The sequence below is a fragment of the Arachis hypogaea genome, chromosome 15 (genome assembly GCF_003086295.3).
Source record: "Arachis hypogaea cultivar Tifrunner chromosome 15, arahy.Tifrunner.gnm2.J5K5, whole genome shotgun sequence".
Taxonomy (NCBI): domain Eukaryota; kingdom Viridiplantae; phylum Streptophyta; class Magnoliopsida; order Fabales; family Fabaceae; genus Arachis; species Arachis hypogaea.
In genome coordinates, this window is record NC_092050.1 from 71,004,442 (window position 1) to 71,020,779 (window position 16,338).

A 16,338-nucleotide genomic window follows, 5' to 3' on the forward strand; every position below is an offset into this window, starting at 1 on the left:
AGTTTGAAGCTCGTCACAGTCATTCAATCATTGATCCCTACTCGAAATACCACAGACAAGGTTTAGACTTTTCGAATTCTCTTAAATGCCGCCATCATTCTAGCTTACACCACGAAGATTCCGATTAAGAGATCTAAGAGACACTCATTCAATCTAAGGTAGAACGGAGGTGGTTGTCAGGCACGTGTTCATAGGGAATGATGATGATTGTCACGTTCATCACATTCAGGTTGAAGTGCGAATGAATATCTTAGAAGCGGAATAAGTTGAATTGAATAGAAAACAGTAGTACTTTGCATTAATCTTTGAGGAACAGCAGAGCTCCACACCTTAATCTATGGAGTGCAGAAACTCTACCGTTGAAAATACATAAGTAATGAAGGTCCAGGCATGGCCGAAGGGCCAGCCCCCAAACGTGATCAATAGATCAAAAGATAATCCAAAGATTCCAAAGATCCAAAGATATCTAATACAATAGTAATAGGTCCTATTTATACTAGACTAGTTACTAGGGTTTACAGAAGTAAGTAATTGATGTATAAATCCACTTCCGGGGCCCACTTGGTGTGTGCTTGGGCTGAGCTTGAGTGTTGCACGTGTAGAGGTCCTTCTTGGAGTTGAACACCAGCCTTTGTGCCAGTTTGGGCGTTGAACTCCACTTTGCAGCTTGTTTCTGGCGCTGGACGCCAGAATTGGGCAGAGAGCTAGCGTTGAACGCCAGTTTGTGTCGTCTAAACTTGAGCAAAGTATGGACTATTATATATTTCTTGAAATCCCTGGATGTCTACTTTCCAACGCAATTGGAAGCGCACCATTTTGAGTTCTGTAGCTCCAGAAAATCCATTTTGAGTGCAGGGAGGTCAGAATCCAACAGCATCAGCAGTCCTTCTTCAACCTCTGAATCTGATTTTTGCTCAAGTCCCTCAATTTCAGTCAGAAAATACCTGAAATCACAGAAAAACACACAAACTCATAGTAAAGTCCAGAAATGTGAATTTAACATAAAAACTAATGAAAACCTCCCTAAAAGTAACTAGATCCTACTAAAAACATACTAAAAACAATGCCAAAAAGCATATAAATTATCCGCTCATCAACACACAACAGAGTATGAAATGAAGCATAGTCAGTCCACTCCCTAGGCTCTACCGGGAACGAACTGCTCTGATACCAAATTGTAACGACCCAATTTTCAATATGTCTAGATCATACCGGAAACTGAGCGTTACCAATTTGTCTTCCTAATTATTATCTATTATTTATCATATGAGCCTGATTCGTTGTTAAAAGCGTAGTTAGTTAGTGAGGTACTTTTTTTTTGAAAATGTTTGAATTAATAAACAGAATCATTTATAATCAATTCACTAATAATAACAGATAAAACAGTTATAAGCAACCACACATAAATACATCACAAGCAGCTAACAACATTTAGTGATCCAGCCTTTATTAAAGTATAGACTTTTAGTTAGAACACCCCTAGATATAGCTAGATAATAACTATATACATATATATACATACAACATCCCAGGTCCTGACCTGTTCAAGAGATCCCTAATCTGGCACCTAGGCTAGCCTAGACTCTATACTCACCTAGTCCCTCTAAACTACTAAAGCGGGGGAAAGTACGTTCTAGGTCTTCAAAACTCAAGTCAAGTGGAACGTCACCAAAAGGTAGAACATCATCTGCTACTCCTCTGCACGATCATATGTCATCAAAGAGCGTCTCTCAAGTACTTCATCGAGTGGCCACATAACAGCAACATCGTACGGAGGACTTAGGCTAAAGTTTGTAGAAAAGCGGGGTGCAGACGTTGGCTGGCCTCATAGTATATACATATAAATAGGTAACGGAGTTCACTCTAGACTCAGAAAACTATTTAGAGTGGAATCCTTTTTGTGAACGATCGTCAGCGAACTACGGAAGGGTACTCATGCTTCCATCTGAAGGGGGAAGGGAGAGAGAAGGGGTAAGAACTGGGGAGTTCTTAGTAGGGTCGGGGTTATTAGTTATGTTCATTTATTTGGGGTCGATTAGTAGACGAATAACATAATATAGCGAAACAGTAAACAGAAGATAAAGATAGAAAGAGAAAGTAGATACAACAAAAAGCAGAACACAAACAAAAGAATACAAGAAAATAAAACACAGAAATAGCATACAAGCAGACAAACATAAAGAAATAGATCACACACAAGAAAGAATGCAACAGAGAATGATGCGCAGACAAGAATGATGCATGTCTAGCCCTAGCGCAGGCCATGAGCTCATGTGTCGGTTGGCTGCCCGCAATCCCGACATTTATCCGGTCACGAGTAATCCCGATTTCCCGAATACGATTTTCCGTTCCTAAATAAATGCGCATATAATAATAGCCGCTCATTTGAGACAGCCTCTGCTTACTGCAGGAAAATATATATATACTCTGCTCTGCTCTAGGGAAGCGGAAAATAGCTGTAGGTAACTTAGTTTCCCTACAGAAGCTCTGGGTTGCATTAAGCAACTAATATATATTAGATATAGCTCTGGGTTGCATCAAGCAACTAATATATATATAAATACTAGCAGGTGACCCGTGCAACGCACGGGTTGAAAATTTCGGTTCCTTCTTTTGGATTTGTTTTTTCAGTGTTTTTGGATTGTCACTTTTTACGTTGATAAAAAGTACTTTTATTGTTCAATTCTTAACAAAATGTAACAGATTTATTTACTCTATCACTACTCAATATATAAGTATTTTTTCCTAACTCTTCATAGTTTGCATAAGTATCGTTGCTTTTCAAAACATTAATTTTGATGAGCACGTCTTAGAATTGGCTATAGAAATCCTATCTCATAGAACATTGTATCTTGTTCAACTTCATAAATTATGCAACAACAAATACAACTTAAAAATATAAACAATACAATTAAAAAGATAAACATAAATAAGAACCAAAATCAATATAATTTATGTATATAAAAAGAATTCTTTCGTCGCATTAAAATTTAAGGAAGGGAGAAATTGAAATTGAACCGTATAAGATTTTATAGGTTTTTCACGTATTACAACAAAAATATATTATTATTCAAATGCATAAAATTAAATCTTCTAACATTGAGATAAATAAGAGTCAAAATTGAGAAAAATCATCAGTAATCAAAAGAGTAAAAATTGCTTTAGTTTGATACTTGAACCTAAAAGAAATATCTGGTTTCCTAATAAATTAAAAATGTTATCAGTAAAACATAATAATAACACACAAAAAATTCATATTAGTTATTAGTTATGAGCTAAACAAATAATATCAAGTTTAAAAAAAAATTTCACACATACGCAAGTCGCAAATTTATTGACCTAAGATCTCAAATGCAAGTAATTCTCCTCACACAATAAGAACAGAGTTATTATTATAAAATATATAGTTAAACTTACTATACAGTAAATCAACTAATCATAAGTAAACTATTCGAGTTGAGTCACAAGAGCCTGAAAAATATGGTAAGTGAACGAAGTTATTAACCCACTTAAAGACAACTTATTAACTAATAATTTGGTTATGCGTAATGTTAATACAACTCATTGTGTTTTAAAATAATAAAATTATATTTTTATGTTGATTCAAACAAATATCTATAAATTGATGCTATTCTAATATACGTTAATAATACATGATGTTCTAATTTTTTTCTTGTGAAAAATTTTTATTTATAATTTTGTGCCATTAATATCAAAATTGTGTATTCAGAAAATTGCGTATTTGACTCTCAAATTGACACGAGAGAGAGCTAAAAAGATCCAAATATTTTTAAAATTACTTTATCCAATAAAAAAAATAATAAGTGGAATAAAAAATCATGACTGATTTTATAGTGTACACATATCCTTGTCAACATTTTAAGTATATGTGTTAGTAGGAGCACTATCGAAAGAAGATAAACGCATGCACCAAAAGAGAAAATTATTAATGATATGATACAACTGAGAAGTGTCTTAAAATTAATCCAAAACACAAACATATAGAATAGGTAACATTTCAGAAAACTCACAACACAAAAATGATTGGTTTGGTGTCACAATGCCAATGCTAAAATGATCAAAGATTAGTGCACATTTTCATTTAATTCCTAACAACAGTTCTTTATAACCTCATGGGTAATACTCATGTTAAACTAAGGTAACAATGAGTATTTATAATCCAAAAAGTAAAAAATAATTTAACAAAGGAACAGCTGCCAGCCGGAACATTTATTGCACTGAGAGTTAACATTGAGACCCTTTGAAAATCTGAGTGAACTCTATGTCCTCCTAAGTCCTCACCAGAGGCTCCTGCTGTTACTCGTATAATATCTTAAATAAGTGTAAATTTCCCCAATATATCAACATGAGCACCACTCTGGGTTCCCCTTCCTTCGAGAAGATTAGCCGGAGCAGCATCTTCATACTCCCTTATGAACGTTTAGATGCCTGAAGGATTAAAGCGGATTTTTTCCCGCCAACCTCTTGCACAAATGAAACCAGCGCTTAAAAGAGGATCGGTTTCATCCCCGTTGGCACTATAAACTCCATCCTTTAAAAAAGGGTCCTCATCTCCACCAATTGCTGATGTGTCAATCTGAAACGGAATGTAGCATTTCGATTGAGAGGTTGACTTATAAACATAGGCTCTTTACATTAGAATTCCGACCCCATACATAGAGTAAATCTCCATATTTGGAGCATGTGGTAATCTGCAGCAGCAGGACAAAAATATAACACAAACCATAAAGAGAAGTAGTATGAATAAACAACGGATTTTAAAAGACAGCAGGATACAACATTATAGAAGATAGCAAAAGCAAGAATCTATCAATACCCCAAACCAAGGTAATAAAATGATTAATTACGTAGTAGCTAAGTGCCAACAATAGTCAGATTCTAGATTGGCAGTCTTCTTGTGTGCAACTTCTACAAAATGTTTACTAAAGTAATTAAGTATAGGATCTCACCTTGTTTCTAAGGGGTTAGACCAATATTTGTAATGCTTGTATTTTGGGTCATCTAAATTATCAGCAATCCCATGAGACAGTTTTCTAAAAATAATGTTTATTTAACTCATTTTGTGCATTGTAATAAACTTCCTTATTTCCAAATTTATTCCAGAACTTATAGTTATATATTTTAAATACTCAAACTAATTTTAGACATTATACTTCTATTATTGCTGTAGCTTTTTCCAACAAAAAATTGAAAGAAATAAAGAAAGACCTAATAGAGCAAGGGTGCCAATGAATGAATACATCATAAGAAAACTTAAATCAATCTAATGCCTACTAACCTGTCGAAGCCATTGGATCACCTCACAATTTCCATCATGAAAGCGAAAAGACAGCTCCATGACCACAAATCTAGCTTTTCAATTTGACCCATATTCCAATCAGAAATCACTCCCACAAATCATCCCCCTCCCTAAACCTACCCTAAATCAAGTGTGTATGAGTATTAATAGCTCAATAGTTCAGTGTACGTTATAGAAAATTGAGTACTAAAATCAACGAAAAATTACAAAACTCAGATTTAAAACACACAAACCCCAGTGGGAAATCAGGAGCACAATTGCAAACCCTAATAAAATCACTGCATACTGAAAACGAAGAACCTAACAGAAAATCGAAAAAGAATCTCTCTTCATGAAGACAGAGTTCAGAAAAAGAATCAAAATTATTCAAAACTACTATGAATTACATATTAGAAAACTAAATCCAATCTGATGCCTACAATTTCTAGGATATTCGGAGAGCATTTGAAGTGTTTTCATATGGATTGTATATAGATCTTATTATGTGTCTCACTTTCATCGTGTTTTTTTTTTTCACATGCTTTTGTTTCAATTGCTGCTAGAACCAAAAAATTAGCCACGTTTTAACTAACAAACCTAAAAGAAGTATGCATCTATGTACAACACAGGTGTGTTTTTTTGATCTCCAAAGAAAAATTAATCAATTAGGAAGTGAAGTAAATAAAGAGTTATCTTTATCTAACCAAAGTAATTAAGTACCTAAAATTAGCTAATTACCATACAATCAATTAAGACATATATCAATTAAGAAATTTGAATTTTAAAATACATAGAACCTTTACTTGGGGGGGGGGGAGGGGATGAAGTAAGTAACATGAAAATTTGAAAGATAATTAGTGACCTCAGATATCTAGATATCTAGGGAAAGATATTCACGACCCCCAATAAGTAATCCTCTCTATAGATACTAAACTAAGAACAATAGATATAAATCTAGAAATATGTAGTAAACAGCCGCCCCTATCAATAATCTTTTCTATAGATCCTAAGCTAGCAGCAATATATATTGAGGTAAAAATAATCAAAAACTTTTTTCACCTACCAATTAACATACGAAAAAATAAACCAAACAAAAAAAAGGTTTATAATGATAATAGTGAATGAAATAATAAAAGATCATGTCATTGCTTATAAAAAAAATTATTAGGCAACTGAAATTCAAGGTAATAATTTTTTTATTTGAAAGAATAATATGTTTTCATTTTTGGTATGTATGTTCTCGTCTAAGTTAAGGGACAAAGAGAATTGGTAAACTAACAATTTCTAAAACACTAACAAACTTTTTAAATTAACAACACCAAGGAAGTAGAAAGAACTTAGACAGCTGTGATTAAACCAAGGGAAACTGAATCTATTTATAAACATATCCAAGTGGATAAAGTGCAACAAAACTATAATAATATCTTAATAAAGTTATATTAGAGTAAAAATTTACATATGCCATAAGATAATGCTTATTTTTTATTTTTCATTTTTTTTATCCCTAAAAAGAGAACATTAAAAAAATGGCATTTAGTAAATGCACAAACATGCCAAGGATTTGTCAATGACTATGGCAAAAGAAGATCAGAACTTGTTAAACGGCATTTAGTAATAATAATAACGAATGAAATAATAAAAAAAGTAACTAATATAAAAGGAGAATATGAAAAGGCAAACAAGAGATATTTGGTGGTTACAAATTCAATAGAAAGAAAGTGCATTGGATTGATTTGTATAGAATTTTCTACTTTTTAGTACAGAAGTTTTTTAAATATAAATGTATAAAAATTAATCATTTAAGAGTTAAAAAAATAAAAGTTAAGAGTTTCAGTGCGAACCAAATGGTGGAAAAATGAGAAATATAAGAGATAAATAGCTCCAATATGAAGCAAATGAGGAAGCCAACCCTTGAAATTGAACCATATCGAATTTTTATAGATTTTTCCACTTTTTAAAACAAAAGAACTTTATCATTCATGTGCATAAATTATATCTTTTAAGATTGAGAAATAGAGTCAAAATTAAGGAATATGGGATTAGTAATCCAAAGATTAAAAAATGATTTAGTATCATCACTGAAAAAAATAAATATCTGGTTTTTTATTAAAGTTAAAAATTTTATCTGTCAGATACCATCTTAAAAATACACGTTTTACAGGTCCAATGTGACAATAAAAGTAAATTTCATCCAAAAATATTAATCAAAGAAGTTCAGACATCCAACAAACTCGATGGATTATTTGGAAATGAAATATAAACTCCATACACAGAGATCACAATTTATCACAGTTTATACACAGAGGTCAAAGGGAAAAATTTCTTACCTTAACTTTCTTGAAAATTTTCTGACCTCATTTCCATATGCAGTAAAACTGTATTGCAATTTGAGAACCGAAACCAACAACAACCTCAATCGCTCTCTTATACATCTTTAGCAACGAAGAAATCACATTATAAAAAAAGTTAATTGGCATCCAAATATCAATATAAGTAGAGGATAACATTGACATAATCACATACAACTTAACAACAAAAATCATGAAAATTTATTTACATAAAAAATATAGCAGTTTAAAACAAAACAATTAATCTCACAAAAGCATGTAAATTTTGAAAGACATTCAAAAATCCTAAGAATAAATAACTGCGAATTCATAATAATGGTAAACACAATAATGCATAGAAAACATGATGATACAAAACAAATTTAATTTTAATAAAACAAATAAATAAACAAAGTTATCCGAAATTATGAGTTCCACCCGGACAAAAATCCAAACGCCACTTTCTTAGATCTTTTATTTTGCATAAAATAAATAAATAAATAAATAACCCAAAGATCTGTGAAACAGACAAACAAAAAAAAATCAGCGGCCTAAATTGCACATTGTAAACATATTAACTTATCTTTTTTCACTCCTTTGAATAAGAAAAAAAAATTGAAGATTAATTCAGTGAACTATATTTTGCAATTAAAATAAAATGATACAATTTGCAGCTGTTGTGACAATTATGAGAAATATATCTAGGTATTTTGAACCACACACACGCACGCGCGCACGCGCACACGCACACATGCACACAGAGAGAGAGAGAAGAAATCAAGTAATGATCTGATTTTTAAATATGAGTTTAATCTGATCCAAAAACGGAAAGATTGTGCTCAAAATCAATTTTTCCTTGCTTTCAAAATTCAAAATCTAAACTCTTGTTTGCTTTTCTATTGTGCCAATTCTCATAGAAATGAATATAAAAAATGGTATACCTTTTTCAAATTTCTCGCTTTTAAAGGTAGTAGAGCTCCTAATAACCACAGGCTTTGAAGATATTTCAATCGCAGAAATCTTCATATCCTAGTTTGATTCTTATCAGCATAGATTTTAATATGAAAATATAACAACCAAATCAATAAGAAAAAAGAGAGCACAATCCAAAAACAAATCCGAATCGAGCATTGGCCAGATGTCAACCACACTGAAGGATAACAGTATCATAATCACACACAACTTCAACACAAAAATCACGAAAATCTATTTACATCAAATTTTAACAGCTTGCAAGAAAAACTTAATCCCACAAAAGCCTGTAAATTTTGAAAGACATTCAAAGAAACCTTAGAATTAAATACAGCGAATTCATAATTATGTGAAACACAATAATATCTAGAAAAGACAATGATGATAAACAAAATTAATTTCAGAAACAAAACCCTTACCCACTTTGAATCCCACTGAGATAATGGGAAAGAATCAAGGCAAAGACGCGACACAATACAACCTACACCAATGACCAGAGTGGTGTACACTTGTATATAAATAAGGCACAAAGGTAATTTTGACTCCGAAGACAAAAAAAGGGCACAAAGGGGAATTTAACACTCAATTTGGTTGTGACAAAAAACATCAGAAAAAAAAAAAAGAAAATAACCAGTAGTAAGAAAACAGGTAATGACTTCTCGACATACAAAATGAGGAAGGCAGCAATTGAAATTGAACCATATCAAGCCACAAAGGTGAAAAATAAAATGAAAAAAAAAACAGAATAATATGAATGAAGAGTCATACCTAGTAGTGCCACCGCCGCCACTGCAAACACCAGAGCGGACCATCAAAAGCAAATCATCATCCATCACGCCCATCTCTCATAAAAGAGGAAAACAAAATATGCATTGATACAATAAGTACCCAAGAAAATAAAGACCAAAAGATCAAAGAAACAATAAAGAATAAAATAAAGGAACCCAGCGGTTGAAATTACACCATACAGATTTTTAAAGAATTTTCCACTGTTTTAACACAATTAGTTTTTCGAACTTGAATGCATAAATTGGTCAAATTAAAACCGCACTTGTTCACTTATTTTGAAAAGCTTTTAGCATATTCAAACTCAAGATTAAAAATCCGAAGAATACACCCAAACTTATAATAAAGAACAAAAAGAACCTTGAAATCTTTGAATGAGAAAATATCAAAAACTGAAATTTGAAAGCATGTCATTTCACTAATTAGGCAGTATCAAATTCAAGTGACTAATCAAAGCCACTAAGTTTTTGTTAAACTGACACTTTTATGTTATTGCAATTATTCTAGAATTTTCAACCCGAAATAAAATCTACAAACAACAAAGGAAAACCGAGAACACAGAGTCAAACACAATTTCAGAATTTTCACAACCGGAAGAAAGGGTACAAATCATTAACCAAAAGTAAGAACAAATTATACAGAAATTTGAGACCTTCTTATGAGTAAAAATTTATTTGAGAAACTTTAAAGCGTGTCATTTCTAGCACCTTAAATCAGTTAGGAAATTAAAGATATTTTGGAATTTTCACATACAAATAAAATCCCCAAAGAACACAATAAAACTGAAATCGAATAAGATAAGGAAATATCAACACTCACACTCCACACATATGTAGTAGTAAACTCAATTTATGTTTCTAGTCAACATCATATAAAACTTTTAGTTAAAAAAATGTTCAAAAAGCATCTGAAGCAGCATGATTAAATCTGTGCATTGAACAGTTATTATCCAATTCAAATGACTAATTAAAGCGACTAAAATTTTTCTATACAAACTTATTCAACAAAACTATCAAAATAGCTATAATAACTAACTTCTTTATCCATTATTAGAAGCCGAAGAAAAGCATGTTCTTCATTCTCCTCCCTATGATCAATTAAACTCCTCATTCTGATGATTCTGAGTGTTATCTTCCAACATTCCTTCCAGGGGGTGAGATTAGAGAGGAGCTTTTTTGAATCAGTTGACACTAAGCATAGTTCATTTGTTTCATCTATCACACAAGCAGCAATACAAACAAAACCACCCAATTTTCAGAAGGAAATCAGAAGGGAATGGATGAACAGAACCAAAAATAATTACTGTTACTGGAACAAAATATCTTATATCAAAACAAAAAATACAATTTTCAAAACAGAATCAGAAAAGAATGCCCAAACAGGGACAAAAACAAATCCTGTTAATTGAAAGGAAACTTGAGTATCAAAGTAAACAAATATCAAAGAATCTGAAATAAGTCATAACCACTACATACCTACATCACAGGAAATTCAGACTGAACAGTGAAACACGCCACATGATGGAAGGGGACAGAGAAAGGACAGGGCCACCGTAAAAATTCCCACCTAACTTGTTGTTTCTCAAGATAAGAGAGAGGCAGAGTGACATGAACCCTAGGCTGATTTCCTCTTGAGAACTACCACCGATCTTTAAATGAATCTGACAAATCAGACCAAAAAAATTTGTTCCCAGGATCCTTTTCCATGAACCCTAATCGCACAAGTAGCTATATCAATAAGGGTTAGGAAAAGAAAGAAACCTGAAACACCAAGATATCATAGCCAAAAACCGATCCAAGAAGGGGAAGAACTGGGAATGGAGATTGAAGCTTACCGAATGAATGGATTGATGAGAGTAAGGCTTGTCAGTCAGTATCCACGCATCTACTGCTCTCAACTCTGTTCTTGCTTCTTCATTTTGATTCAATCCGTATTCCATAAAAATACTCTTTGAGAAGCAGCTACTTGAACACTTCCAACCCACAAAATCATCACATTAATAAGCAATAACTTTTCTGTTTTTCTTCTACCTTTAAAATTTGAAATCATTCATAGTTCAATTTTTTCTTCTACTACTACTGCATGTGGACAGTACTCTTAATGTGAAACAGATGAAAACACATAATCGGTGGCATTCTGAATTAAGTAATTTCCACACAGAAATTAAAATTTCACTAATTAATCAAGATCCATATTATGTATAGTTATGAGCAGTGAAATTAAGTAAAGGTGATATTGGGTCAGAGAGAGGGAGAATGAAGAAGTACGAACCAGGGATCACTGGAATATTCGAAGAGCTTGCCTTTGGTAGAGAAGATGATGAGTGCGACTTCGGCATCGCATAGCACTGATATTTTGTTTGCCTTCTTCAGCAAACGTACCTATCTACCTATCCTCTATAACATTGAATCTCCTTCAATCTCCTTATATTCAGCGCATTAAACCTCCTCTAAGAAAATCAATAAACACATCAATAAATTAAACTTTCTTCTTAATTAACTGAATGGTTTAAGCGAAAGGAAACTAACCAAATCGCCTTCAATGACATATTTGGGGACTTCATCTCTAAGAGTGATGAGATCCTCTTCGCTGAGATCCTTAGTGATCTTGTTGTCCATGCTTATATCGTAGAGAATCTTGCGAGCTCTGCTCCTTCCGATTCCATGGATGTACTATAGCGAGAACTCAATTCTCTTGTTCGGAATCTCCACTCCGCCAACTCGAGCGCACTCTATGCTTAACTCTCTCACCTGAGCACACAAATTCGAAAGTAAACAAACAAATTTCAAAAATGTAAGGTAGAGTTTGTTTTATGTTACCTTGGGAGGGTTGAGAACAGGGAAATAGACGGCTCTGGAAAGAGGTCTAGGGTTTGAGATTAGGGCGAGAGAGGGAGCTATAGGCATCGCTAGCGTTTGTGCCATGCTCGAGTTGTTCTTCTTCTTTCTCTGCTGCTAAATAGAAGTAAGAGATAAATAGAAATTAAAACCAAAAGAAGCAAAATTGTCTCAACACAACTCCTCATTCTAATGTATTATATTAACATAACAACCCATAAAAGAAGCAAAAACTTTAGCATATAAAATATTAGAACCACTAAATATATATATATCAAAAACCAATCTATAACTTCAAAAAAAGCTAAAAGCTTTTTCTCTTTCTACAATCAACCGGTTCTTCTCATTTCGCTCGTTCTAAAATATGCATTATCTCAAAAAAAAAACATTACTAAACCACAAAAAAAAGAAAAATTAAATATAATTTATATAAATATAAGCAAGAGAAAAAATAAGTCCGGCAAGCTTCAGCTCTATATGAGGAAATTCAAATTATTAGCCTTATTAGCTTCTCTAATAAGCACCCAACCCCAATCTGGTTCAACAAAATACTATCTTAATTAGGAATATGAAAGCTAATCAAATTTAATTAAGCATAAAGCAGAGTTTGTTACACACAGAAAGCATATATATAAGAGGAAATAGGAAATGTAAAAGCATATATACTCCTACTACTGCATGTAGACAGTACTCTTAATGTGAAACAGATGAAAACACATAATCGTTGGCATTCTGAATTAAGTAATTTCCACACAGAAATTAAAATTTCACTAATTAATCAAGATCCATATTATGTATAGTTATGAGCAGTGAAATTAAGTAAAGGTGATATTGGGTCAGAGAGAGGGAGAATAAAGAGGTTCGAACCAGGGATCGCTTCCCTAACTGCGATGCAATCTCAGATCAAAATCCAGCTGGATACTCAATTAATCTCTTATCAATTTCCCTCTTATCAAAAAAATCCAAATAGACTATTTTGTCTTGCAATCTATATATCCATATGGAAGGTTGTAATTCTGTACCTGTGGGGTAAGTACTGAAGGCAACTCCATGTAGCATATGAACCCATTGAGACTCCAATGACATAGAACTGTGGCCCTAACTCTAACTGATCAGCAAGTTCTTGAATGTCAAGTGCTTCACTTTTGAGCGAGCGTTTGGGATTTGGATCACTTTCTCCATACCCAGCTCGGTCATATTGCAGCAGATATATGCCTAGTTCATCTATTAGTTCCTGTATATATGTATATATACACGTTGAGTAACCTTATTCAGCATATGAATATCTTAATTGTATAGTACTACTATTCTGTTTAAGTTGACAGGGAATGAGTAATTGTACTTGGGATGCGAGAAAGTTCATCTCTTTGGAGCTTCCAAAACCATGGACAATGATGATCTTGTACTTTTCCACATCCTTAGAAACCCCTCTCTCAAGATAAGCCAGGTGCCTCCCATCTCTGAGTTTAATTCTTGGTGAAATCATAGCAAAATCATCTTGGTTTCGAGAAACAACCTTAGTCCCCTGAAACAAAAACCCAATAACATATATAATATTGAAACCATTAAGAATGAACAAATCTTATCAGTGTTTACCTGACAGAAACCTCTGCAGAGTTGTTTTGTCTGAGATTGTGATGGTTTCTTATCACTGAACAATAGTTTAAGGTGATGTCCGAATCTTTTCATCTGTTCTTGATGACTTAGTAGATCCAAGCTATGCTTTTTATTTCTGTGTGCACATCAAATATGAATGGAATGATAACTGAATTTGGTTCATTTGGTTTGTTTAAATCAGAGAAAATCAAACAAAAAGCAATCGGATCGTGGAATTCATGAATAAAATAAAGGAACCCAGTGCTTGAAATTACACCATACAGATTTTTAAAGAATTTTTCACAGTTTTGACACAATAGTTTTTCAAACTTGAATGCATAAATTGATCAAATCAAAACTGCACTTGTTTACTTATTTTGAAAAGCTTTTAGCATATTCAAACTCAAGATTAAAAATCCAAAGAATACACCCAAACTTATAACAAAGAACAAAAAGAACCTTGAAATCTTTAAATGAGAAAATATCAAAAACTGAAATTTGAAAGGATGTCATTTCACTAATTAGGCAGTATCCAATTCAAGTGACTAATTGAAGCCACTAAGTTTTTGTTACACTGATTTGAACACACAAATACTACACATTTATGTTATTGCAATTATTCTAGCATTTTTAGCCCGGAATAAAATCTACAAACAACAAAGGAAAACCGAGAACACAGAGTCAAACACAATTTCAGAATTTTCACACCCGGAAGAAAGGGTCCAAATCATTAACCAAAAGTAAGAACAAATTATACAAAAATTTGAGACCTTCTTATGAGTAAAAATTTATTTGAGAAACTTTAAAGCGTGTCATTTCCAGCACCTTAAATCAGTTAGGAAATTGAAGATATTTTGGAATTTTCACATACAAATAAAAGCCCCAAAGAACACAGTAAGATAAGGAAATATCAACACTCACACTCCACACATGTGTAGTAGTAAACTCAATTTATGTTTCTAGTCAACATCATATAAAATTTTTAGTTAAAGAAAAGTTCAAAAAGCATCTGAACCAGCATGATTAAATCTGTGCATTGAACAGTTATTATCCAATTCAAATGGCTAATTAAAGTGACTAAAATTTTGCTATACAAACTTATTCAACAAAACTATCAAAATAGCTATAATAACTAACTTCTTTATCCATTATCAGAAGCCGAAGAAAAGCATGTTCTTCATTCTCCTCCCTATGATCAATTAAACTCCACATTCTGATGATTCTGAGTCCTTTCTTCCAACATTCCTTCCAGCGGGTGAGATTAGAGAGGAGCTTTTCTGAATCAGTTGATACTAAGCATAGTTGATTTGTTTCATCTATCACACAAGCAGCAATACGAACAAAACCACCCAATTTTCAGAAGGAAATCAGAAGGGAATGGATAAACAGGACCAAAAACAATTACTGTTACTGGAACGCAACATCTTATATCAAAACAAAAAACCCAATCGACAACGAAAACGCCTGAAAATATGATGATTGGACCTTTGTAGCTGCAACTGCCGTTGCCGAGGAAGTGGGATGCGATTCCTCAATTGCCTTTAAGCAAGCCGCCGGGCTAACGCTCTTCGTGAGCGTGTGAAGCCCGCAACAGAGATCTCAGTCTCTCAGCATCGCCGGCATCTCTCTGCTTAGCTCAATCGATTAGGGTTTTCAGATGGAGGTTGACAAAAATGATGTTGAAGATACGGCGTTCGAGAGCGTGAGATATGCCTTACATAAATGAGGATTTGGGAGACAGGGAGAGCGATAAACAGAGCGTTAATGGCCAGAGATTATCCGGAGCAGGAGAAGTGAGTTGGCTATCTATGAGAAAAAGAAGGGGAAGGTTGGATTTAGGGTTTCAAAAGAAAAAGAGAGAGGACGGCACAGGTTGAAGCGAAAGAGAGATAAAGAGGGAAAAGATAAGGGGAGAGAAGAATGTAACGTATTTACCTTACTCACCGTTTCAATTTTTTTATTCTAAGTTATTGAGGAACTGACGCGTGGCTTCAGGAGCCACGGCAATTATACAAGTAGTAGATAGCTCTGGGTTGCATCAAGCAACTAAGATATATATTAATATAGCTCTGGATTGCATCAAGCAACTAATATATATAAATATCTCTTTATTATATTACTCTTCTCTTTATATCTCTTTACTCTGTTCTGGTTTCTCTTTTCTCTGTATCTCTTTACTCTGTTTTAATTACTCTGTTCTCTGTATCTTTTTTTCTCTTCTCTGATTACTCTTTTCATCTGTATCTATATTACTCTTTTTCTCTTTATTTCTTTACTTTACTCTGGTTACTCTGTTTTCTGTGTTTTTCTACTCTGCTCTGATTTCTCTGCTTAACGTATGTATTTAAAGTTTATGTAAATTTCGGAATGAATAGTTCGCCTGTCCCAAGTATAGGTTCATTAAGTCTATACTGAAATAGTTAAACTTTTCATATAATACCTAACCCTAGTCGCAACTCAAGGACTAACTATGTTGCCCTAGTTCGTTCACTGATTTTTGTCTGTTTTTCTGTTATTAAAA

The 16,338-nt window shown here is 33.1% G+C and overlaps 1 protein-coding gene across 5 annotated transcripts; it reads right to left on the minus strand.

Annotated features, from left to right (window-relative positions):
- Nucleotides 1–4,044: 4,044 nt before the first annotated feature.
- LOC112750333 (uncharacterized) lies at nucleotides 4,045–15,805 on the minus strand. Of its 5 annotated transcripts, none has more exons than XM_072216334.1 (13): nucleotides 15,303–15,805; nucleotides 14,955–15,133; nucleotides 13,818–13,953; nucleotides 13,564–13,746; nucleotides 13,244–13,455; nucleotides 12,204–12,338; nucleotides 11,913–12,134; nucleotides 11,656–11,833; nucleotides 11,219–11,356; nucleotides 10,860–11,044; nucleotides 10,420–10,598; nucleotides 9,367–9,440; nucleotides 4,045–4,712 (listed from the first exon to the last, which is right to left on the minus strand). In XM_072216334.1, the coding sequence occupies exons 3-6, from the start codon at nucleotides 13,908–13,910 to the stop codon at nucleotides 12,293–12,295; spliced, it is 534 nt and encodes a 177-aa protein (XP_072072435.1). In that variant the 5' UTR covers nucleotides 13,911–13,953; nucleotides 14,955–15,133; nucleotides 15,303–15,805; the 3' UTR covers nucleotides 4,045–4,712; nucleotides 9,367–9,440; nucleotides 10,420–10,598; nucleotides 10,860–11,044; nucleotides 11,219–11,356; nucleotides 11,656–11,833; nucleotides 11,913–12,134; nucleotides 12,204–12,292. The 5 variants fall into 5 exon arrangements, with proteins under 5 accessions (XP_072072435.1, XP_025654811.1, XP_029148699.1 ...); XM_025799026.3 differs by having other exon boundaries at nucleotides 10,860–11,095; XM_029292866.2 differs by having other exon boundaries at nucleotides 10,860–11,095; nucleotides 12,204–12,335; nucleotides 15,303–15,799.
- Between the last annotated feature and the right edge of the window lie 533 nt (nucleotides 15,806–16,338).

Coding starts and splice junctions, on each gene's coding strand:
- LOC112750333 (XM_072216334.1), bottom strand. CDS start 13,910: ATGAAAAGATTCGGACATCACCTTAAACTATTGTTCAGTGATAAGAAA. Junction 13,456..13,563: donor TGAACTTTCTCGCATCCCAA/GTACAATTACTC, acceptor ACATATATACAG/GAACTAATAGATGAACTAGG. Junction 12,339..13,243: donor CTTCAGTACTTACCCCACAG/GTACAGAATTAC, acceptor ACTTCTATTTAG/CAGCAGAGAAAGAAGAAGAA.